The sequence below is a fragment of the Stenella coeruleoalba genome, assembly GCF_951394435.1.
Source record: "Stenella coeruleoalba genome assembly, chromosome: 2".
Taxonomy (NCBI): domain Eukaryota; kingdom Metazoa; phylum Chordata; class Mammalia; order Artiodactyla; family Delphinidae; genus Stenella; species Stenella coeruleoalba.
The window spans coordinates 82,913,958-82,940,502 of record NC_137147.1 but is presented as its reverse complement, the minus strand read 5'-3'; the positions used below and the strand labels follow the sequence as shown (position 1 = coordinate 82,940,502).

Sequence of the window (26,545 nt, the reverse complement as noted above, 5' to 3'; positions counted from 1 at the left end):
CAGGGCACCAGCCCTCTTCAGATTCAAATGAGACATTTCACATGTGCTTTCCAAAGTCTGGATGCCCATGTGAGAGCCACTCTTATTTCCTTTTCCATTTCAACCATCAGGCTCTGATTGCACATCTGACAGTGTCTCGAGATTATCTCCTTCTTCCCCCAAATTCCCAGAAGTTTGTCTCTTTTCATCTCCTTGCGTTCAAGGCACTGGCTAAAGTTTCTCATAAAGTCTCCGAATTCTTCTTTCTTGAACAAAGGGGGTCGGGGAGGGGCTGTGGGACCAGAGTCCTCCTGGTACAGAGTGGTCCAAGGTCCTATATTATATGGTGAGTCAGGAACATCATATTTCAATCAGATGATAAGAGTGTGAACTTACACATAGCAAAGGAAGAGATAACACGGAGAGGTAAAAATGTGCTGTGGAAGTATTATGATCTGGTGGGGGACCTGACAGCTCTGATTATCTCCCTTCCAGCACAGAATGGCAGGTGAGTGTGCGTTGTCATAATTAGCCTGTGCAATTAGGATGACTTCACAGATATTTGCTTTAATTGACTTTAGTAATAAACTAAATGATAATCTTCTCAGATAAAAATAATTCCACAATGACTGTCTAGGTATCACGATATATCATTGTTTAAAGTAGTGTGTACTTTCTAAAAAGAAAATCTGTATATGTCTCTAGGGCCAAGTATTTATTACGTCCTTATTATTGTTATTAATTATTAATAAATAAAATCTATCTGTTAAGACAATAACTATATATCTGTATTTATAATTATATATATATACACATGTATATAAAGCACTTTATACATGATTTAAAACAGAGTAATTTAAACCAAAGTTTACTCATCTAAAACCGACAGAGGTCATGAACAGTCCACTTTCTCCACTGTCCTGGAGATTGATAGTCTGGACCTACATGAGTTACTGCAAATAAAAACATCCTCTCTAAGAGCTGGTTCTGCCCAAGGAGTTCAGCTGGAACCTACCAGATTCAGCAGCGTAGCCCATTTAAGTGGTTGTTTGATGTCACACGTGGACTGCCTCAGGTGTGCATTAAGTGTAAGGTCTTGACAATAAGGATTTTTTTGGTTTGTTCATTTTTTTGCTTATTTATATAATTTTTATAGTTTTATTTATTGATTATTTATCCTGTACTTACTTGATAATATTCTGACTATTTTGGGGCTAGGATAATTGCATCCCTTCTCAAACCTAAAGCAGAAGAACAAAGGTAAAAATTTATCCCAAAGTGTAGCTAATAGGGAGGTACTTAAATGTCTCTGAGTATACAAAGTGTGAAAAATTCCGTTCTCTCTCTCTCTCTAGACTTTTTATAAAAAGAAGAGCCTTTTGAAGTAACAGCCCAAAGTAAAAGAGATGAGTGTTGAGGACAGTGGCAGAGACAGCGTTGTTCTCTAGCAGCCTTTCCTGCTCTTTCCATAACAATGGAAACCCTGATTTTTAGATAGGCACAGGCTACTCAGAGTAAAGACGGGCTCCATGGCAACCAGTGTGGTCCTGTAACCAGTGCAAAGCATCACATGATAGCTTCCTGAAATTTTCCTTAAAGACAGTTGACACATGCTATCATTTTCCCAGCTTCATCCCTTCTTCCACCCTGCTGCCTGAAATACTGATGTGTTTCAAGGAGTTTTAGTTGCTACCTTGGACTATGAGAAATGGGGCCCCCCTATTGGGGATGGTCGAATGGTGAACTGGAAAGATGTTGAAGATTTTGTTGGGCAGAACCTCTGTAAGCAGCCCTGGACAGTCTCTGGATTTTTATATGAGACAGAAACACTTTTTTGCCTTGCTTATGCTACTATTTCTTGTTTAGCCAAATCTAACCTTAAGTGATAACAATGATACAACCCTAAAGGAAGGGAGATTTCATAGCCTTTCCATGAAGTTTATTCAAGGGCTTAAGCATCCTTAAGGACAAAATATTACTTTTTATTTTTAAAAAAGTATCTTTGATGCAATCGATTCCTGTTTTCTCTTGTTCAAGCCTCTGAAAATGGAGAACAGTTGGTTGACTTCTTCCCCATAATAAATCTTTGTGGAACGTAAGATTTTTGTTTTCACCTTAATTTTATAGCTTTTTGCCCATCAGTGGATCTGGAACTCTAAGTAATTATCCTTTAATTTTATGAAAAATATTCACAACCAGACTCTTTTTTTAGTAAGAGAATTAGCTATGCTAGGCTTGGGGTTGTAATTATGCCTGTGATTTGTTATTAGTGGGTTGCAACAGGTTTGCTCTTATGAAATGAATAAGCTGTTTGCTGAACTATGAAAGGAGGAGACAGAGAGAGGGTACTTCTACTATAACATCTGGGGAGAAGTAGTAGAAAATGGGTTTTCCCTGTGTATGCGTGTGAGCGGGTTAGTGAGGGAAAGAAAGAGAGAGAGAGAGAGAGAGAGAGAGAGAGAGAGAGGGAGGGAGGGAGAGAGAACGAGAGAGAATATCTTCAAAGCAAAACACTTCGTATGTTTAATTGCTGCCCTGTTTTGTGGCTTCCCGAGGAGCAGGAGGCTCACCCAGTGAGGGAGCAATGTCACATTCCTCGGGTGCATGAAATTGGAGCCCATGTCTGAGATGCCAGACACATTTCTGTGCCAGCTGTCTTTATATTCTGACTGATTCAGGAGACCACATTCCCTGCAAAACAGTCACTCAACGCAACCTTTAAGGGACGTGTAATTAAATACATATGAAAACTTCCGGGCTTCCCTGGTGGCGCAGTGGTTGAGAGTCCGCCTGCCGATGCAGGGGACACGGGTTCGTGCCCCGGTCCGGGAAGATCCCACATGCCACAGAGCGGCAGGGCCCGTGAGCCATGGCCACTGAGCCTGCGCGTCCGGAGCCTGTGCTCCGCAACGGGAGAGGCCAAGACGGTGAGAGGCCCGCGTACCGCAAAAAAAAAAAAAAAGTCTTCCCTCATTTCGGTGCCCCACACCTTCAGGCACACACTGACTGAGCCTTTTTTTTTTTCTTTTTCAGTAACAGCTTTATTGAGACATAATTCACTTACCAGACAATTCACCTTTAGAGTGTACAAGTCAATGGTTTTTAGCATATTCACAGAGTTGGGCAACCATCACCACAATCAGTTTTGGAACATTTTCTTCAGCCCGAAAAGAAACCCCATACTCATTAGCAGTCACTCCCCATTGCCCCTTAACCCCCAGCCTTAGGCAACCACTAATCTACTTTCTGTCTCTATGAACTTGCCTATGGTAGACATATCACACAGTTGGATTCATATAATATGTGGTCTTTTGTGACTGGCTTTTTCACTTAGCATGTTTTTGAGTTCATGTGTGTTGTAGCATGTATCAGAACTTTATTCCTTTTTATGGCTGAATAATACTCCTTTGTATGGATATACCACATTATCTCTGTTCGTCAGTTGATGAACATTTGGGTTGTTTCCACTTTGGGGCTGTTATGAATAGTGCTGCTATGAACACTTGTGTACAAATTTTTCTGTGGACCTGTGATTTCATTTCTCTTGGGTCTATGCTTAGGAGTAGAGTTGCTGGATGTGGTAGGCAGCAGAGTGGTTCCTGCTCAGAGAGGAGAGATGGGGACTCAGAAAGGGGCCAACTTTGTCCTTGAGGGAGATGGTTAAAGTCTGTGTGTTGGAGCTGTAAAACCAGGTTGCCAAGTTTTCAGGTGAGGTGAGGGCAGTGCCAATAAAGTCAAAGCAATAAGTGCCTACGCAGTATAACAGAGAAAGTAGTCTAAACAAATTCTACCATATAGGTTTGGCTTACTAATTCTCATTTTAATTGTTGACCAGTCCGTCAAGCAACTTATACTTTCAAGTCCCTCCTGGGTGTGTCCTAAGCTCACCCTGCCATCCCAGGGTGAGTTACTTTTCCCTGCAGACAGCTGCAACCTCACTCTATAAGACCTTCCTAGATTCCACCCCAGAACATTGGTTATGCTTGTGAACTCCCTGTTTCCTGCACGCACATCTCACCTGGAATTTTGGGATTTTTTTCTCATCTCATAGCTTCCTTCGTTAAGCCACGGTTTTTCATAAATCCATTCCACCAGAGGTGAGGTAATTTCTGGGAATGAATCTTCGGTCCTTGTTCTTAGCATCCAGGTAGCAGTATCAGGTGTTGTCTCTTCCTACGGAGGCAGTTTGGTGCGGTGGTTTCATCCTGACTTTGGAGTCTGACTGCTTGGGACTAAATTCCAGCTCTACCACTTCGTATTTCTATAAACTCGGGCAAATGACATAACCTCTCAGTGCCTTAGTTTCTTTATCTGTAAAGTGGGATTAAATAGAACCTATCTCATGGGGTTCTTATAAAGTGCGCATGGTGCATGCAAAGCCTTAGGGAGTAAGTGCTCGCTGAATGCTGGTGAGCCGTCGTTCTTCCCAACATCAGCACCCTCTGCTTCCATTCCAGTTACTCCAGCCTGGACGAACAGGCCCACAGGCGATGTGGTGGGAGGGCAGTGTTGCTATATTCTCGTATAGGCTGAAGCGCCTCTATCCTCAGTTTCGCATCAGGCTGGAAGCAGTGGTTTGTTTGCCCGTGGGGCATGCCGATGTCTCCTCTAACTCTTTTTTTTTGAGTCTCCTGGCTCTTCACAACAAAGGCAGGCATTTTCATTTTATTGGAGCTGAGGAAAATCACACTTTTATGATTACTTGTCCTGCTCCCCGAATTGATTGCAAGAAACCATGTCTGGCACCTTTGATCCCTGTTACTGTCTCAGGCGATGCTTAGTCTGTGCGCCCCCAGAACCCCTCAAGGTCCCCGTCTGTCCGCTGCCCTTCTAGCTGGCAGAGGGCCAACTCCACCCTCAGTGAACCAGGAAGGAAGCCTGAGCAGCGTCTAAAGTCACAGTGGCCTCAGGCAAAGGTGGGAAACGCCGGCCCCATCCACCTCTCCTCTCAGTGTCTCTCCCTCAGTGTCAGCAACGCGCATGTCTGTCAGGCTAGGAGCCAGGGAGTGCCTTTGCCCCTCTCTTCCCCACATAGGTGCCTACCTGTCCTAGGAAAGGAAGTTCCCCTCAGCCTGCTATCACTGCCGGAAAGCGAGCAAAACATCATTTCCCCAGGTGGTAAGGGCCAAAAACCCAGAAATATCTGCATTTTAACAGTAGACTTTTGGAAATAGAAAAATTAACCCCTAAAGCTGACTGTCTTCAGTCAGCTGAAGACTGTCTTCAGCATCATACCAGGCTGGATAGACATAGAGAGGTGTGTGTGAGCAAACATATTTTCCCTTTCACTTCTTTAGTTTAGAAACAAATTAAGTTACACACGTGTATTATGCCATCCGCCCATTCCACTTTGCTTCAAGTAATCAATGTTGACAGCCTGGGGTGTATCTTTCTATATATTTCTCTACCTTCCTATAGGGACATGCCACAGTTTATCCTGATGATGGGCATTCAGGTTGTTTTCAATCTTGAGGTTATGGTCAGCAGTCCTTCAGCAAACATAGCTCAATGTACAGCCTTATATATTGATTCTTTTATTTGTAGGATAGTTTCACAAAAGTAGGACTGGTCAAGGAACATGCGTTTAGTAGATACTGCCAGGTTACTTTTCATTCACTATAGCGATCTACTTGCCCACCAAAACCATAAAATGTTTATATCCCCATACCCTTTAATACTTGATCTTATAAATTTTATTTTCGCTAACTAGTGGTGGGAAATGTTTTCTCCTTTTAATTTTAATTTTTTTTTTTTTGCCATTCTCTGAGGATACCCTGTGTCAGTGGTCAGTGGTCTTTCTTGGACGCTGACCCTGCTGGCACATTTGCAACTGCTTTCAGGCCTCCACAGGCTTCAGTTTTCTCCAGGCAAGAGCTGAAGAAGCAGCTTTAATGAGCATGATGGATTTTAATCATAGAAGCTCATTGCACCGTATGAATTAAAAACCATCGAAAAGATGGATTTCATGTAAATGCCATTTGGAAAGGTTACAGGAACAAGAAGGAAACGTGTGTGCACAGATGCTGTGGGTGTTCTGGCTTTGCCCCAGCTCTGCGGTGGTCACGCTGTGGGCGTGCTGCCTTGCTCTACCCTGCTCTCTGCAGAACCTGTAGAAGCCCCCTGCAGCAGGGGAGGACCTTCCAGTGGCCAGCATGTCGGGCTTAGAGAGAGGAGCACCTGGAGAGTTAAGGACTCCTAGGGCCCAGCAGCTTCTGAGCCTTTCTTGCACCTTCCTTGCTAAAACTAGGTCCACCTTCCTGTGTGGTCCCCCTTTCCTGAGGTTTTTCTAGTTTTCAAGCATCCCTGGGTCCTGTCTTTACTCCAGCTATGGAAATTTTTTCCAGAAGTATACTCCCTCTCAGTGTCCTTTGCTGAATAGTAAGTTTTTCTAGAAGTGACTTCCCATTTCTACTTCTAGCCGGTACCTTTAATTCCTCATTCCTTGTTCTGCTCTGGCTTGCTCAGACTGGATGTTTCTTGGATCAGATTTGTACCACAGTTCTGGGGACTGATGTGTTGTGGGTTGCAGCTCTCCTCTGAGGCCTAAGGTTTTTCTCTTTTTCCCTCTTCTGCCACTCTGTCCTCCTTATCTGGCTGGTGAAGTAGGCACCCCAGCACAATTCATGCTAACACTCTTGGGGGTGCTTGCCCCCCACAGAGGCAGTGTATGTAATCTAGGAGACAGAGCATGATGTACGAAGGTCTGCCTGACCCAAGTAGACCTGTTACTGAGCTTATGGTGGACTAGAGCAGTGTTCAACCCCAAACTGGCTGAAGTGCTTTCCAGAAATGTTAACAGTAACCCATTCTGAAAAGTATATGCCCTACCAGTGATGCCTCATCCATGAAGCCTAGGGCACTGGGCACAGGGACTACCCCTTCTGGATCTTTATATAACTGCTCACCCACTGGTTAGCAAAACTCCATGAGAAGTGATTGCGCCTGCTATAGGCAAAAATTTTGGAGGAAAAGGTTCTGTACACATTGCTGGTGGAAAGGAGAAATCAATGTCACAGAAATATAAACACCAGAAAATAAGCATATATGTACAGTATTTATTGCAATATTATTTATAATGGCAAAAACTCATAAACAAAGTGAATGCCCATCTAGAGGACAAAGGGTGAATAATAAACTGTGATATATTCATATATGTCTAAATACAGCGTATAAATTTACGAATAAATAGTGAGAAAATCACACTAGTGTCCACAAAGAAGAACACTATGTACAAATGGTATACCGTTTACATAAAATTGTGTTTATACACATATAGAGGTGTATTAAAAGATGATGACCAGAATATTAATCATGTTTCATGTTTATCTTAAGGTGGTGGGATTCCAGGTGATTTTTCTTTCTTCCTATACTTTTCTGAACCATTTGAATTTATAATAGTGAACATGTGTTAGTTTAAAAAAAAACACTCAGAAATAAACTAAAGCTGGGACTTCCCTGGTGGTCCAGTGGTAAAGAATCCACCTTGCAGTGCAGGGGATGCAGGTTCAATCCCTGGTCTGGGAACTAAGATCTCACATGCCACAGGGCAACTAAGCCCGCGTGCCACAACTACTGAGCTCATGCGCCTCAACTGGAGAGCCTGTGTGCCGCAAACTACAGAGCCCATGCACTCTGGAGCTTGCACGCCACAACTAGTGAAGAGAAAACCCACACGCCACAACTAGCAAGAAGCCCACGCGCCACAACGAAGAGCCTGCACGCTGCAACAAAAGATCCTGCATGCCTCAACAAAGATCCCGTGTGCCGCAACTAAGACCGGTTGCAGCCAAAGGTAATAAAGTAAAATAAAAAAAAAAGAAATAAATCTTAAAAAAAAAGAAATAAACTAAAGCTATTTTCATTGTGAAAAAGCTGAGAGGTAGAGGAAGGAGACGCAGAGGTTGTAATGAGTAGCCAGAATCTTCTGGCTTTTCCCAAGGCACGTGATTCAAGAGATTAAGACAGTGTCTTTTATGGCAATGTCTTTTATGACCTTGGAAGTCTCACTGTCGTTTTGCTACATCCCATTGTTTACCTATTCAGTTGTGGGAGAAGCCTACGTGGGGACAGGAATACCAGGAGGCAGGGATCACTGGCCATCTTGGAAGCTGATTACCATAGGGGGGCCTGAAGGTATTGTTTTTCCCAGAAGTCTTAACAGTTAGCAAAAATATCTTTTCTCTGCACAAGATTTACATAGTCTTATGTGGAAACAAGGAGGTGTAGATGACTCTTCCAGGTTCCTTCCATTTATGTGAGTGTATAAAGTCAATTAAATGTTGTAGATTACATTCTTATTCCTATTAAAGCATTGTAGAGTTTCTAATTGGAAAAATGACAATTTAAAATGTTGTAGCTGGTCACTGTTTCCTTGACCATTGTATACATGCTCACTTTTATTTCCTTGGGGTAATATTAAAATTTGTTGGCTAATATTTATTAGCCAATGTTCTGCCTTCGGCCATGGTGTTTGCATGCTTAAACCTTTATAAGAATAATGTCAGAGGCAAGACTAATGGAAACTGGAGCTTAATGAAAGTGAACAGATTTTATATTTTATCTTATTTACTTCATTCACATTGAATCAGTGTCATTGACTACACTCTGAAAGCCAGTAATTTACAAACACACAAAGAGGAAAATCAGTATCTCACAAGATAAAAAATGCTTCCCCTGGTGGCGCAGTGGTTGGGAGTCCACCTGCTGATGCATGGGACATGGGTTCGTGCCCCGGTCCGGGAGGATCCCACGTGCCACGGGGCGGCTGGGCCCGTGGGCCATGGCCGCTGAGCCTGTGCGTCCGGAGCCTGTGCTCCGCAACGGGAGAGGCCACAACAGTGAGAGGCCCGCGTACTGCAAAAAAAAAAAAAAAAAAAAAAAAAAAAAAGCTTCCCCTGGCCTTTTGTTTCATAATGGGGAATTAAGAGGTCACATCTCTTCATTGATCTTAGTGCTTTACACAAGCTAATAGTATTTCATGCTGATTTTATTTTGAACCAGCAGGAAAATTACACGGTAAGTGACTCAGTGTTATTCAAATCAGCAAATATTAGAGGAAAAATACAGGAATTGGAAGCTGCTTATTCATGAAATGCTAAAGGAGAATTCTCCTTCTCTGTTTATCTGTATCACTGTGGTTACCATAATCATGAATCCTGGATTCTTGGAATGTGATACAAAGAAAAGAAACCTTTTGTCCAGTTTTCAGCAATGTGACTAATGAATATTCAGGCACAGAAGGCCTTGGTTGCCTTAAATAGTCACTGGGAAATGCACGTACAAGCTAGGTCTTGGCGTGGAGATAAATGGAATTGCAATTATTCTCCCTATTATTTTGCTCTCAATTTTTGTCATCTTCTCTTCTCTCTCCATCCTCTGCTACTACTTGAAGGAGAAAAAGGGGAAAAGAGAGAAAGAGAAATGTTAAGAATCTGCTTTCTGAAAGGTGTTATTGCTGCCCATCCACGTGCCCTTCATTACAGGTATTTCCAAAATCGTGTTACACCTGCAAGGCCCCTAAATACATCTTATTGGTTCAGTTCTTGCCTCACAAAGAGTCATATCCAAGTTCAGAGTCTAGACTGAGGCTGTCTCACTTATCAAGCTCCTTTCATGTTACCCATGTGCCAATCCCCGCTTCTTACAGAGCTCTTGGCTCCTAGTATTTTATCTGAGCATTTATTTCATTTTCTTATGTTGTTGGTGGGCCTTGATGGGCTGTGTGCTGTAACTCATCTTTTCAATGTCTCTTGTGTTCTATTCCCCACCGAGCTCTGACTTTCAGATCCATCACTTCCTTCCAGAGCCTTCCCTGCCTTGACCATGTGTCTCTGGCCCTGGCCTGGGTCTGGCTTCCTCCAGCTCTTATACCATCTGCTGCTCTGGCTCTCCTGATCCCAGCTCCTCACTCTACAAACACCCCTCTGCTGCTGGCCTCCTCTTTCCTTGCAGGAATTGGAGAAAGTGGTGAAGGAGACATGGGAAAGTCTATGCTAGAGCAGATGGAACCTCCCCACTAGTGAGGGAGTGGCCCGAAATCTGCTAGGAGAAGGTTTAGAATTGCCATTTCTTGCCCCTCACCCTCCAGCCTCTCCCCTTCTCCTTCCAAACTCAGCTAAAAAAAAAAAGCAATGGAGCTTTCAACTCTGAATTAATGTCATTGTCAGATTGTGCCAGATCATGAGGAATAAGGGATGCTCATTTCCAAAATCTTATTCCTCCACCTCACATCAGCCACGCTGGGTCCCTGTGGACTGAAGCAGGATTGGGCTCACTTTCCTTTCTTAGCCCTCTAATTATCTTACCCTTGTGTTCTTTGGAAATAGTTCCAACATAATTTTCCCTTTCAGACTGCATAATTGTAGTTACTGGAACTGAGGGCGTAGGAGAATAGAACGCATGTGTATTCTGTGCACGTTCACTAGACTAATTATAGTATAGTGTGATATATCGTTGAATACATCACTCTCAAGCTGCTCTGACACTGTGTGCTGGCGATCGGGAGATAGTAAACATTCAGCTTGTTGATCATAGGCAGTTGGCATCAATAGATGTACCTGAAAAACTGAGTACACAGAAAAAACATTCTGATAATTCTGATAGAGTCACATTGAACTTCAAGCTTTTATTCATTCATTTATCTGGGTATTTATGAAGCAACTCCTAGATACAAAACCGTGGTTCGTGCTCATGAGGGTCAACAGAATTTCCAGATAAGGTTCTTCTCAGGCTTCGTAATCTCACACTATTTTATGGGAGAAATAACCCCTCTAGGCTAATGCTATATGAATGCTGCAGAAGATACAGACCCTGCCTTCAAAGACTACATAAGCAATTTAATATAGACAAGAACCTCTTAGTAGGATGGCCTGTGGCGTAGACATTTAAGGCAGTGAACTACTTCACCTCCACTTAATCAGGAATATCTTGTTAGCATGCAGATCCAGGGGGAGCTTGTGTAATGAGAGAGAGAGTTTGATAACTGGTTTCCTCCTTTTCCCTGGAAGCTTTCTCTATACACCTACTGAGGGGGAAATGGAGCTTGTGGTTATTAAAGGTTCGAAGCTGTCACAGTTAGATGGGACCAATGATACTGAGACTCTTGCCATATTTTTTTTTCAGGGAATAATATACCTTTCAGGGAGGTTAACCTATTTAATGTGAGAGATCGGAGAGCAAGGAATCCTGTGAAGTTATGAAAATTTTCTGGTTAGTTTATATGGAAAAAATTTCAGTAGTCAAAGAAAGGGACAGGGGCTTCCCTGGTGGCGCAGTGGTTGAGAGTCCGCCTGCCGAGGCAGGGGACACGGGTTCGCGCCCCGGTCCGGGAAGATCCCACGTGCCGCAGAGCGGGTAGGCCCGTGAGCCATGGCCGCTGAGCCTGCGCGTCCGGAGCCTGTGCTCCGCAACGGGAGAGGCCACAGCAGTGAGAGGCCCGCGTACCACAAAAAAAAAAAAAGAAAAAAAGAAAAAGAAAGGGACAGTTATCAACTTCAGATTTTGTGAGTCTTTCTTCTTACCTTTTAGATCTGTGTGCATCTTGCTGTGTGTTGAGAGATGTGAGAGATTGAGCTAGTTTCAGGGGCATTGCAACTTCCATGAGAGAACCCCAGTGGCTGTGGTCACTGGGATCTCTTTGTCTTGATTGAGTTATATGGTCTGCCTTACCTTTGGGGATACCATTGTTGCTAAAACATATGCACATTTGTTGCAGACTCACCTAAAATTCTTTGTGCAACCTCACAGGAGTTGAATGGAAGAGGCTATTGTTGGAGTCTCTTTCTATATTCTTATGTATTACAAAACTGAATCCTATTAATATTTTATCTGAATTATTCATTGGGAACACGTATTCTAAGGGGAAACCATCCAAGGTTAGATTGGGGATATGTATTTCATAAGATGCTTTTCATTCAAAGCAATTATTTGAAATTCACCATGAATTTTAATAAACTTACTACATAGCTTCTTCCTGCTAATCCAATTCCTGCTTAATTGGAACCTTCTGTGTCATTTCAGAACAACCTCTGGAATCAGATTAATTGTAACTAAAGTAACAGTTTTCTCACGCTAATAATGATCAGTTTAAAAAGAGTTGGGCAGATATTAGATAGTTTAATCACAAGTTACAGCAAATTGACACTTCATTAGTGAGGGAAAGGCTCAAACTTTTAGACTCAGAGGAAGAGCAAATTGTATTGAAAACCACCAGGCACAGTGCTCTGGCTACAAGCTTGTTTTCCTCCCTGTTCTTGCTGCGGCCATAATTCATAATAATACCAGTGGCAAAAAGCTACTTATCACCTTGCCAGTGCTGACTCTCTGGGTAGCTGGGAAATTTACCCACATAGATTAACGGGAGAAAGATTTTTTAAAAATCAGAATAAAATAGAATCATTTTTAGAACTATTTAAGCTTTCCTTTGAAAGTGTGAACTTTGTAACTCAGTTTGAATATTTGTGTCCCCAGGTTCACAGAGCTTAACAGTGTCTTTTTTGTTTTTGAACTTGTCAGGTACCATTTGCCTTCTCTACACTGAGGAGTTCTTTATTCCTATCTTGTCTTACCTTTGCTTTCTCTCTCTCTCTCTCTCTCTCTCTCTCTCGCACTCTTGCTAATGAAAGGGAGTTTCCTTTGAGGGTTTTGCTTAGGCAGCAGGTTTAAGGGTTCAGAGAAAAATGTGGATTTGCCCTTTAGATTTCCAGGGGTATTTCATTCTATCATAATGATGTAACTTTGGGTAGTAAGCTTGGGAGCAGCCAGGGGTCGTATCTTAAAGGGTATTGTATGATGTTGAGAAGTTTGCATTTGTTTTTTTCCTAGTGGCAGTAGGGAACTACTGAATGCTTTGGTAATATTAATCAAGTTACTGTTGTACCTCTCCTCTTCTTCAAAATGGGTTTAATTAGTCAATCTCGCATTTTTCGCCCTCTGGCATTCTTTTTTTTAATAAATTTATTTATTTTATTTATTTATTTTTGGCTGCCCTGGGTCTTCGTTGCTGCATGTGGGCTTTCTCTAGTTGCGGCGAGCAGGGGCTACTCTTCGTTGTGGTGCACGGGCTTCTCATTGCAGTGGCTTCTCTTGTTGCAGAGCACAGGCTCTAGGCACGCAGGCTTCAGTAGATGCAGCATGTGGGCTTCAGTAGTTGTGGCATGCAGGCTCAGTAGTTGTGGCTTGCGGGCTCTAGAGCTCAGTAGCTGTGGTGCACAGGCTTAGCTGCTGCACAGCATGTAGGATCTTCCCGGACCAGGGCTCAAACCCATGTCCCCTGCATTGGCAGGCAGATTCTTAACCACTGCGCCACCAGAGAAGCCCTAGCATTCTCTTAAAACTAACTCTTTGCAAAAATCAGTGTCATAATGAAACTACCTCTGAACCATACCTAAATAAAATGGAGAAATGCCCTCAGATATTCAGGAACACCTTTACTTTCTAGAAAGGTGGTAAGAAACTGAATACAGCTGACCCTTGAACAACATGGGTTTGAACTGCGTGGGTCCACTTATATGCAGATATTTTTCAGTAGTAAATATTTACTATAGTACTACACATTCCATGGTTGGTTGAATCCATGGATGTGGAGGAACTGTGGAGGGCTGACTATAAGTTATATGCAGATCAACCCATGCTTTGTTCAAGGGCCAATTGAAGTTTTTTTTTTTCCAAATAATTTTGAATAGACTTTTTCAAAATTTAAATTCTGATTAAAATTCTTAATTGCTCAACCTGTGTGTCTAAATGCACAAGAGTGCTTAGTGGCTACCTATTGGGAAGATGGTGGGTAATTATTAATGTTTTAAAAAGTTTTTAAAGCAAATGATAAAGTATAGTTATAATCATTATTTTATTACTTGTACCATTATCGTTGGCCAGATAGCATTTTTAAAACTTTTCCCATAATGATACAAATAATCTCTTGATGGTTTCAAGCTGTTTAGATTATTGAAATTGAAAACATTAGGAAGTCATCATCACTTTGAGATTTTTCATTTTTCTTAATGAAACGATGTCAAGACCATTGATTCCTTTTTTGATTTTTTTTGACCCTTTGGGTTTTTAATTCACTCTGGGGCTTTATTAAGATGTATCATGTTTGTGTGCTGCTACAAGATTCCTGTAAGGTGTCTGGAATGTCTTATGATAGGCTTGATGGATTCTAGGAGCAGGACTCCATCTGGAGAAGAGATGTCCTTGGTCTGAGACCTGTCACGTGCAATTCAAATGGAGGCTGGACATTCTAGGAGGGAGCAGATCTTGCAACGGCCCCTGCCCCCCCTGCCAGGGAGACAAGGCTTTAGTGAAGTCACTGAATCCAGACAACAGTGAGAGGGAGAGAGACAAGTTGTGTGTGTGCCACAGGCCTGAGGACGGAGCTCTGAAGTTGTCACAACTACTCAAACACGATAGTCCCAGGCACCCATCATGACCCCATGGGACAGTCTGCTGTGAGTTTGCCAGCACCACCCAAGGGACCTCCACAGGGTAAACCTAGGAGTTTCTTCCTTGTCAGAACCCAGTGTTCCATGTGGAACCTGCAGGCCAGTCAGTCCTACCTTGTCTCTTCTTCCTGATTGCTTCCAAGTCCTTCTAGGGACCTGTCCTCTTCTATCTTCTCTATATACAGCTCCAGGTTTCGTTTCCTCTGGCCCAGCCTCTCACTGTTTCCCTTCTGTCAGACCTTTCCTTGGAAACTTTTGCAACTAATAATAACAGTGACATATCTACTTACGTAGCATGTATTAGGCACAAGAAGCTGTTCTAAGTGCTGTGCTTATATTACTTGTATGGGCTCATTAAATCCTCACAATGCCCCTGGGACATAGGCATTGTTATTATGTCCACTTTACAGATGGTGAAACTGAGGCACAGAGAAGTTAATTCACCCATGATCACACAGCTAGTAAGTGGTGGAGCTGGGACTTGAATCTGGGAGTAAGGCTTCAGGGTCTGTGCTCTTAGTCATTAAAATATCCTGCGTCTCCCTAGGGTAAAAATTTCCCCACACACTAAACCTTTCTCAGAATGGTCTTTCAACTGCATTATCTTTGATTTGCACATGAAAGTGCAACAAAGTACTAATATGTGCTTGGCTAGCCACTTGAAACATTTCCACAACCAGGGTCTGTAGCCTGCCACAGAAAAACAACCCCCATATACTATGAGCTCATAACTGGACATTAAAAACCATGTGAGGAAAACCATAAAAGGAGGGCCAGGAGAACCAACAAATGGCAAAATTAACACATCTAGAACTAGAAACAATAGAATAATCTAAAAGAAAGTACAAGCATTTAAAAAACATGATTACAGGGGCTTCCCTGGTGGCACAGTGGTTAAGAATCCGCCTGCCAATGCAGGGGACACCAGTTCTAGCCCTGGTCCAGGAAGATCCCACATGCCGTGGAGCAGCTAAGCCTGTGTGCCACAACTACTGAGCCTGCGCTCTAGAGCCCATGAGCCACAGCTACTGAAGCCCGGGCACCCTAGAGCCCATGCTCCGCAGCAAAAGAAGCCACCACAGTGAGAAGCCCGCGCACCGCAACGAAGAGTAGCCCCCGCTCACCACCAACTAGAGAAAGCCGCGCGCAGCAACAAAGAGCCAACACAGCCAAAAGAACAAACATGATTACAGATTAAAGAAGGAAAAGAGCCATAGTAAAATAACTAGACACTAGGAATAAAGAGTAAGCAGTTTGAAGTGGACCCAAATACAAATTTCAAAAAGTTTACTACCCAAGAAGCTAAAAGAAAGAAAGAAAGAATGATGGTTTGATTACTTCCAGATGAATTGAGAATTGATAAAATGGAAGGAAGACATGAGAAATAGCATTCAGTTTGCAGAAGACAATAAATTGATGGAAAATGGAAAATATGAATGAGAGGTTAAGAGACTAGAATGAGGTCTAACGTAAATCTAATAAGAATTCCAGAAGAAGATAATAAGGAGAAAGGATAGGGCAAGATTCAGAGGCAATGGATGAAAATTTTCTGGAAATAAGGAAAATATGAATCGTAGGATTGAGGAAGTATGCAAAATTCCAAATATTTTAGTGAGACAGCAGAACTTTTAGCATATGGGGAAACACCTCTCTCATATGACTTTTGTGGAGGGTCATTTTGCAATATATATAAAAAATGTGTAAGCTCTTTGACCCGGAACTTCTGGTTCTAGAAATTTATCTTCAGTAAATAATCAGTTCACTTCCTCCGAACTTAAATATATAAGGATGTTGATCTCAACATTGTATAATAGAGATGTATTGAAACCAGCTATAAAAAAAAATCATCAATGTGCAATAGACAAAATACATTAGGGTATAACCAGAGAAGCACTATTGCTTTTATGAAGCTGCTAAAATGATGATATAGATCTATTTTTATTTATTGTATAGAAAGGTGGTTGTTACGGAAAAAGATCTAAAAAAGCAGTGTGAGTAGTTGGTCCCACTGGCATGACCAAAAAGTCCGTATACATAAAAAGAAGTTTGGAAGGATAAATACTTAAAGTTTACACTTAGTTATCACTGGGTGGGTAATTTTTACTTTCTTTTTTGTCCTTTTATGCATTGTCTGTTATCAGATTATACTGTGTAAAGAGAAACCTTGATTTGTATTTTAGATGAGGAGTAATGATAGAGTAATAGCAGTCCCAGGGAGAGTAGGTTTGTATTACCAGCGCCATCATGCTCTACTTCTTACTCCCCTTTGGTTGTGTGTGCTGTGAGTGTGTACTAATTGTGTTGCTGTGCCCACAGCCCTGGCACTGAATGTTGTCATGGAATCCAGCATTAGAAAATATAATGGGAATATGTAAGGAGGAAGAATGGGTAGAGAACTTGAATCATTTCTAAAGGGGGTTGGGTGATTTAGACCATGATGTCTAAACTAAAAAGTATCTCAAGGTTGAATACTGTGTTATTTAAAATATATGCTGAGGTATCCTTGATGTACCTTGTAAAGCTAAGAAGAATCTAAAGTGCTCATGAGATTAAATGATCAAGTCTGTAATTATTTTGTTTTGTTGTGTGTATACACACACACACATGTGTACACACACACACTTTTCTTTTTAATGTGTGGCCAATCAGATCTTGAGTGTGGGTGCTCCTCTCCTGATACTTTTTTCTAATTTGGGTTCTTAGAGCCAAATGAGTCAGTTTTTAAGTGAAGACAGAGAGAGGTGGTTTAAAGGAGGGAAAGAACATAGAGGCTTCTTTAGCTTCAGGTTCTTAGGAAAAGGGATTAGGCTTCAGATGCCTCGTAGAGTTTTATAAGTAAGTGGAGATACAATGTGATTATAGCCATCCGGGTTTTTCAGTAATAACTCATTGAAAATAAGTTTCCTCATTCGCAAGCGTGGACTTACTAATAAAATGTATGATTTAAGAAAAATACAATAAAAAAGTGTGCCTGACATAATTGGGAGGGAGAGAGAAAGATAAGAGAGTTAGAGTATGAGGGTAATGATGGACATTAGTTTCAAAGAAATCTGCTGTATGCATGAGAGACCTTGGCACACAGCCTGTCCTCTCCTTTGCAATGAATTTTCCTGTTTGTTATACAAAATGTTTTATTCAGTGTAACCTACCAAGCGACAAAGATTAACAGTGATAGAGAAATAGAAAATCCTGTGGGTCTTGTTTTATAAAGCAGAAGGATGGTCTTTATAGGAAGTCCCCTAGTGGACTGGAGACAGCCCCGATATTAACAACTGAAGATACTATGACACTCTCCTCACGGCAGGTTTCTTTTTTTAAAAAAAATTTATTTATTTATTTATTTATGTATGGCTGTGTTGGGTCTTCGTTGCTGTGCGCGGGCTTTCTCTAGTTGTGGTGAACGGGGGCTACTCTTTGTTGCGGTGCGCGGGCTTCTCATCGTCGTGGCTTCTCTTGTTGCGGAGCACGGGCTCTAGGCGCTCAGGCTTCAGTAGTTGTGGCATGTGGGCTCAGTAGTTGTGGCTTGTGGGCTCTAGAGTGCAGGCTCAGTAGTTGTGGTGCACGGGCTTAGCTGCTCCACGGCATGTGGGATCTTCCCGGGCCAGGGCTTGAACCCGTGTCCCTTGCATTGGCAGGCAGATTCTTAACCACTGCACCACCAGGGAAGTCCCATGGCAGATTTCTTTAAGTGGACAATTTCATTATTAGATGGTTACCAGATTTTCAGTCCTATCTGTAAAACTTAAGTGAGGAAAGATGCTTCAGCCAGATCCTAATCTGTATTTCAGTGGGAAAGGCCAGGAAAAAAAAATCCCCATATAGATGGAGCTTCAAATATATCATTATTGCTGTCTGTAACCTTGGTGACAGGAAAGCTTGAGGGGGCCTGAGGTGGTAACATTAGTATAAACAGCTTTTCTATTGAACAAACGTGTGTATATATTCACACTGTGAATTTCATCTCACTGAGTCAGCATATTTATGTAAGGAAAGTTTGGTAGAGAATTTCCTGGAGGCAGCTGGCCTACTTACTTAAATGCAGTGCCCATTTTTTTTCTGGCAGATAAGAAGTAGCTGTAGACTACTGTGTCTGCAAAGAGACTCTTGACAGTAAGTTATGTCAGCATCTGAGGCAGCGAGGCAGCTCCTGGTAGTGGCTTCGGCTGCAGCCCTGAGCCCTGTGCTCCCCTCCCCTGGCACCATGCTGTCCTTCTGCATGAGGCTGAGCTGTTGCCTCAGTCATTAGAGGGCATTCTGTGTGCCTGTGCCCAGGAGAGAGCAGTGTCCTTGGGTCATGACTGACTGGCCATGTGGACCTGGATCTTTCACCAGGTAAGATCTCCCCTGGTAACGTAGGCTGCCCAGCATACCTGACGACTTGGGCCCTGTGAGACTCTGGGGATGAAAGGCTACAGTCTCTGTCTAGATGTGGCATTTCTGTAACTTCAGTCTGGGAGCCAACTCTATCTGAAGTGCTTGTTACAAATGCAGGTTCCCAGTTCTATACCTATAACTATGATTCAGGATGTCTGGTATAGTACTTCTGATGCATAGTGAGGTTTGGGAACTATTGACTCAGAATAGCCTCTCATGACATTCCTACTACGAAACGGGTTATCTTGCTGCAGGGACTTTTGATTACTGTTTGTCCTCTTTCAAATTCATTCATCTAAATAGTTACTGAATGCTTGTTCTGTGCCAGATACTGAACTAGGCAGTGGAGTTATAATAGTGAACAAGATTGACATTTTTTTTATCCTCATGAACTGAAGGGAAAATGAGTAAACAAATTAATAATTATGATAAGAGCTGAGAAGGCCACAAGAGGATATTATAAGAGAGTATGCTGGAGGGAGGAGCAGTGAGTATTTAAAATAAAAATATGGTTTGCGGAGGCCTCTTTGAGGAGGCAGCAATTATACTAAGACCTGGATTAAAAGGAATCAGACACACGAGGACCATGCTAGGCAGTATAAAAAATTTGTGCACAGGCGTGGAGACCGGATCAGCCTCGTTGTGTTTCAAGAACAGAAAAAAAGGGCAGCGTAGCCAGTGCCCAGCAAGCCAGGGGCAGCGTGGCGTGAGATTAGGCAGGTTGGCCCTGGATTGTGTAGGCTCTGGAGGACAATGGGTGGGCAGAACAGACCGAGAAGGGGTGGAGAATCAGATGTCCAGTGGGACAGGAGTCCGGAGTTGAGAGGAGAGGCCTAGTCTGGGCCATGAATGTGGGAGTCACCAGCATTTCAGTGGAGAACCACCTGAATGGGTGATTTAACCTAGGGAGAAGCTGGAGAGAGAGGATGGGGAAGGGCCTGGTGAAGAAGACTTGGGGCAGCCAGGGCCTGGGAGAGGTGGGAGGAACACCAGGAGGCTGTAGGCCTGTGGAAGCCACAGGAGGAAGATGCTCAGAGACGGACAGGCAAGTGTGTTATTGACACTAAAGGTCTAGAACAGTGCAGGCCTGTCCAGTGGCCGCCAGCTTCATGTGGCTATGGAGCCCTTGAAATGTGACGAATGTGAACTGAAAATGTGTTGTAAGTGTAAAATAAAACATACACCATGCACACCTAAAAAGAATACACTGTTATATATTAATTATATTTCAATTTAAAAAGCGCACACCAGGGGCTTCCCTGGTGGTGCAGTGGTTGAGAATCTGCCTGCCAATGCAGGGCACATGGGTTCGATCCCTGGTCCAGGAAGATCCCACATACCGCGGAGCAACTAAGCCCGTGCGCCACAACTACTGAGCCTGCACTCTAGAGCCTGTGGTCCGCAACAAGAGAAGCCACTGCAATGAGAAGCCCGTGCACCACAACGAAGAGTAGCCCCCACTCACTGCAACTGGAGAAAGTCCGAGCGCAGCAATGAAGACCCAACGTAGCCAAAAATAAATAAATAAATAACAACAACAGCAAAAAAAACGCACGCCACATTTCAAAGATGTAGCACAAAAATAAGAATGAATATATTACTTTAATACTTTTTAAAGTAATGATGACTTTGAAATGATAATGTTTGGTATAGATTGGGTTCAATAATATACGCTATTAAAATTTCACCTGCTTCTTTTTACTTTTTAAAAATATCACTACTAGGAAATTTTAAGCCACATGTGTGGCTTTTGTCCTGTTTCTGTTACAGAGTTTGGTAAGGCGAGGTCATTTGCAAACTTGGTTAGAGTAGACTGGCTGAGGTTAAGTAATCCCTAGCTGACTGTTTATACTCAGGTGAGACAGAATCATCATCATAATACGATTACGCCTAAAATTAAATAAAACTCATGGCTAAAAAATTCTTCTAGACTTTTTGATACTTATGAAAGTGATTTAATAATTTCACATAAATTGACAATATCCTATGCCTTTAAAGTTCTTTGAAATGAACTCTCAAATATGGTTTTTCAATCTTTTTATTAACCTGTATTTTCTTTCTTTCTTTTTTGTCTTCTTTCTTTTTATTTAAACATTTTTTTGTTTGTTTTTGCCTATCTGGCCAGGAAACTTCATGGTGTTATGGTCGACTTGCCGCACAACCGTGTTCAAATCTGTCACCAACAGGTTCATTAAAAACCTGGCCTGCTCGGGGATTTGTGCCAGCCTGGTCTGCGTGCCCTTCGACATCATCCTCAGTACCAGTCCTCACTGTTGCTGGTGGATCTACACCATGCTCTTCTGCAAGGTCGTTAAGTTTTTGCACAAAGTCTTCTGCTCTGTGACTATCCTCAGCTTCCCTGCCATTGCCTTGGACAGGTAAGATCAGGTAGCCAGGGGTGCAACTTTTTTTTTTTTTTTTTAAGTGTATTGAAAAATTAGCATCACGAAGCAAATAGTGAATAGTCAGTGTTCCAAATACTGCTTTTTAATCTGCTTGTTGTCAACAGAAAGAGAGTCGATTGCTGAAACAGATGCCTCACAGAAGACGGCATTGGGGAGGTTACATCATGACGATGCTGGGGCAGAGCTGGATCATGATATAGTTTCAGCTTGGTTGGAATTAGTGGTATTTGCATTGCAAATTGCAGTAGATTGTTCATCAGATTGCTAACTCTGCAATTAGGGCCTTTTGATGGAGGATGAAAACATTTCTGGAAGAACAAGAGAACAATTCAGTGGCTATTTAACAAATGATTAGACAGCCCTGTTGGACCTGGCCAGATAGCACCAGAATTCCTTTGGAGCATTTACTTCCAAGGTTTTATATTGTGATGGTGTTTGTTTTCTCTTCCCATCCTTCCCCTTGCGGAGCACAGGCTCCAGACGCGCAGGCCCAGCGGCCATGGCTCAGGGGCCCAGCCGCTCCACGGCGTGCGGGATCCTCCCGGACCGGGGCACGAACCCGTGTCCCCTGCATCGGCAGGCGGACTCTCAACCACTGCCTCACCAGGGAAGCCCTTCCTAATGCTTTTTGTGTTGATCCATTCTGTGTTCACGGCAGGTGTGTCTTTCTGGAGGCCCCTTATTACCTGCTTGGTGAGGTCTTATGTCTGCAGTCCACATGGTGGGCTTTTCTTTCCTGACGGTTTTTTTTTTTAATAGTTTTATTGAGATATAATTTACATATCATAAAATTCATTTAAAATGTACAAGTCAATGAATTTTAGTATATGTACAGTTGTGCAGCCATGACCACAATTGAACTTTAGAATATTTCTGTCACCCTAAAAAGAAACCTTGTGTTCATGTACAGTTATTCCCCATTCCCACTCCCAGACCGAGGCCACCACTAATCTACTTTCTGTCTCTGTATGGGGGGACATTTCATATAAGTGGAATCATACAATATGTGTTCTTTTGTGCCTGGCTTCTTTTACTCAGCATAATGTTTTCAAGGTTCATCCATGTTATAGCAGGTATCAGTACTTCTTTTTTTCTCTTTCCACCTTTATTGAGTTATAGTTGACATACAGCACTGTACAAGTTTAAGGTATATGGCATAATGACTTCTCTTACACATATTGTGAAATGATTCACTGTAAATTTAGTTAACATCCATCATCTCATATAGATACCAAAAAATGTTTATTTTCCTTGTAATGAGAACTCATGATCTACTCTCTTAACTTACTTCATTCCTTTTTATTGCCGAATAATATTCCCATTGTATGCATATACCGCATTTTGTTTATGCATTTACTAGTTGATGGACATTTGGGTTGTTTCCACTTTTTGGCTATTATAAATAATGCTGCTATGAATCCTGAAGGTTTTTTAAGAATAGGATTCAACAAGAGTAGTAACACATTATTCTGGACAGGTTGCTATACTACCTGGAAGCAATGCAATAATCCCTGTGGGTTATTTTGAGCCTTTGGTTTTAGGCAAGAAAATATGCAAATAATAAGAAATCCTTATTTTCTTTCCAGCAGAAAATCTACTGTATTTTTGCCATCATTTTTTTAAGTGTGTCTTTTATTCTTATTTTTTTAATTGAAGTATAGTTGATTTACAATGTTTCAGGTATACAGCAAAGTGATTCAGTTATATATATATGTGTGTGTGTGTGTGTGTGTGTGTGTGTATATTTTTTTAGATTCTTTTCCATTATAGATTATTATAAGATATTGAATATAGTTCCCTGTGCTACACAGTAGGTCCTTGTTGTTTATCTATTTTATATATTTTATATATTGTATTAATCCAAAATTCCTAATTTTTTAAAAAAGATAAGCAAGTTCTTTTAGTAGAAAAGCAAGTTTGGTAAATTCCTATTTCATTATTCAGAGATGCAGATTACTGGAAAGTATAGGTTTGTTGTGCATGAAGACAAAGGGAAAACAGTTCTTTCTCTCACTTCTTTCCCAGATATTTGTTTTGTGGCACCAAGTCAGCAAGTGAATTGGGAGGCCACCTACACTTCCCGCATCATCCTCTAGAGACGCACATACTAACAAAATGATGTATATGAGCCTGTGTGCTTGTGCTGCGGTCTATTTCCCAACCTAGAATGGAATCAAAAATGACGGGAAGCCTGGGTTTGTCACCTGTCACTTAGCAAATGGGAATCAGAGACAGTGGACGTGTATTCATGCGTGGGCGTGGGGTCACCACACTGGATTTACTGAGCGGTGGTTAGAAAAGCTTCTCTGTGTTCAGAGAAAAACAACTGAGAGCGTGCATAACTTATACATTTCTTTCTCTTTTTTTTTCCCTTCCCAGAAAGTGATCTAGAACACATTTTACTGCACTCCATCCATCTCTGGTCATCCGTGGTTGTGTTGTGTTTGCATCGTCTCTCCCACAGCTTGTCCCCTGCCAGACTCCACCACAGGGCTGCTTGCTCTTGACATTTTCCCAGGTGCTCCCTTTCCCCACCTCCTTTGTGCGTCCCTCCAGTAGAGCCATCATCTGCTCGGTTATAATTGTTTGTTTACATGCCGCCTTTCCCCATTTAGTTAAGAAACATTCCTGTGCGTCCTTCCATCTTTGCACTCTAGTGCCTGGCACAATACCTAGCAGATAGGTAGTGCTCAGAAATCCTTGTGACAGAAGGCACGCCTGCTCAGCTGGCCCCACGAGGGAATGCATGTTAATAGGGTTGGAAGGTCGACTCCAGCATTAGCTGACTGCACAGACGTGGGCCGAGCTAAGGTGAAGAAACTCGCCATATCTCTGAGGGCTGCTGGCTGCCCTTTCGTGACAGATGTGGTTCTAGAGTCTAACACATTACTCCGTTTCCCCCAGTCATAGGTGATATTGAAACAAGGTGATATTGAAACAAGGTGCTTTTGGAATTCTGATTAGGTGGTTATAGAATAATCAAGTCAAGCTTGAAGGAAAAAAGTCTTCCCTGATTTTAACAAAAATCTAATCATGCAGGCATTTTAAGTCTATTAATTGCTCTTAGGGATACTGAGCGATTATCATGGGAACAATGGCGGTGGAGCAGGCATGATTGTTTTCAGTCAGGTTGATCTTGTGGAAGGATTTTGTCAGAGTCCCTCCCTCACACTGGCTTCTTCTGCCCCAGGTGGCTGTAAGTGCTAGTGATATCCGTGCATATCCACTGTGGCACGAGTCTCCTTTGGATTTGTGTGCAGACACATTTCCTTTCTCTTAGTGGCTTTGAAAATTGCCCTCAAGCTCCTCTAGCCCAGGTAAAAAATTTTTTTACAAATTACCCTTCACCCTTAAATTGAAAAAGAGGTGTCTTTCCAGCAGAGGGACATATCCTTTATATTGAGGGCACTCTTTTGGATTTAGTCCTGGTGGCAATAATTATAAAGCTAACTGTGAATTGTACAGCAAAATCCTCAAAACTTAAGGTCTAGCTTCCTAATTCCCCCAGTGGTTTCCTCTGTCTTAGGCAGAATAGAAGAAATGGACCCTTTCTTTCCTCTCTCCTACTTTTAGTAATATAGATTCCCCTAATTAAAGCGTATCTTCTGTGAAACGAATTTTGCTTGTGCGTTTGGCAGGTACTACTCAGTCCTCTATCCTCTGGAGAGAAAAATATCTGATGCAAAGTCCCGAGAACTAGTGATCTACATCTGGGCCCATGCCGTGGTGGCCAGCGTCCCTGTGTTTGCGGTGACCAACGTGGCTGACATCTATGCCATGTCCACCTGCACGGAAGTCTGGAGCAACTCGTTGGGCCACCTGGTGTACGTTCTGGTCTACAACATCACCACGGTCATCGTGCCTGTGGCCGTGGTATTCCTCTTCTTGATACTGATCCGCCGGGCCCTGAGTGCCAGCCAGAAGAAGAAGGTCGTCATAGCAGCACTGCGGACCCCGCAGAACACCATCTCTATCCCCTATGCCTCCCAGCGGGAGGCCGAGCTGCACGCCACCCTGCTGTCCATGGTGATGGTCTTCATCTTATGCAGCGTGCCCTATGCCACACTGGTCGTCTACCAGACTGTGCTCAATGTTCCCAACACTTCTGTCTTCTTGTTGCTCACGGCCATTTGGCTGCCCAAAGTCTCTCTGCTGGCGAACCCTGTGCTCTTTCTTACTGTGAACAAATCTATCCGCAAGTGCTTGGTAGGGACCTTGGTACAACTGCACCACCGCTACAGTCGCCGGAATGTGGTGGGCACAGGGAGCGGGGTGGCCGATGCCAGCCTGGAGCCCAGCATGCGCTCGGGCAGCCAGCTCCTGGAGATGTTCCACATTGGGCAGCAGCAGATCTTTAAGCCCACAGATGACGAGGAAGAGAGTGAAGCCAAGTATGCCGGCTCAGCTGACCTCCAGGCCAGGGAGCTACTTCCCACCTGCCTGGAGGCAGAGCAGGGGCCGCAGTTTGCTACCCCTGCACCACCCCCGGGCACCGTGGACTCTATATCCCAGGTGGCATCAGCGGTCCCTGTGGAACCTGAGACATTCCCTGACAGGTACTCCCTGCAATTCGGCTTTGGGCCATTTGAGTTGCCTCCACAGTGGCTCTCGGAGACCCGAAATAGCAAGAAGAGGCTGCTTCCCCCCTTGGGCAACACCCCGGAAGAGCTGATCCAGACAAAGATGCCCAAGGTAGGCAGGGTGGAACGGAAGATGAGCAGAAACAATAAAGTGAGCATCTTCCCAAAGGTGGATTCCTAGCAAGTCTTGTAAATCCCTGGAAGCAACAGACCTTCCACATTCCTGCCCTCCCTTCACTGGGCCTGTGATTTGTCTGATCTCCTTGCAACCCAGTGTGGGTTGATTCCTCCTCTATGGGCCGGATGCTTTTGAATGAGAGGGAAATCTATATAAAATCGGATGTCCTCTTTATTGAGGGCGTATATATATATTTATACATATATATATATTTATCTCAGTGATCCTCAGTAAAGTCCACATTTCTCTCTGTGGAGACGAAAGCTGGGTAGCGGGAAACAGGTCTTGGGTGGGTTCTCTGTGTGCATTTCCTGGGGATATCTCAGTTCCGGGCCCTGCAAAGAATACACGGAGAGAAGAATGTCTGTGAGTTCAAAGGAAGCAGGGGCACTCTAAGAGAAGCCCAAGATAATTATGGAGCCGTGCGGCCACAAGAAGACGCCTATTTGATCGATTTTAAAATGACAAATATTCAAAATGGTTTATATTGATCTGTATCTTTAGGGAAGATAGAACCTTGGCATTTGATACCTTTTTTCTGGACAGCCTGATCACATGACTCACAGTTTCTCCCGATGCCCTTCATCT

The 26,545-nt window shown here is 42.8% G+C and overlaps 1 protein-coding gene across 1 annotated transcript; it reads left to right on the top strand.

Annotated features, from left to right (window-relative positions):
• Window positions 1-480: 480 nt before the first annotated feature.
• On the top strand, window positions 481-26,128 carry LOC307182340 (G-protein coupled receptor 176; the record flags this gene model as incomplete). Its single annotated transcript, XM_079913586.1, has 3 exons — window positions 481-487; window positions 20,920-21,172; window positions 24,838-26,128. The coding sequence occupies 3 exons, from the start codon at window positions 481-483 to the stop codon at window positions 25,958-25,960; spliced, it is 1,383 nt and encodes a 460-aa protein (XP_079769712.1). The 3' UTR covers window positions 25,961-26,128.
• Between the last annotated feature and the right edge of the window lie 417 nt (window positions 26,129-26,545).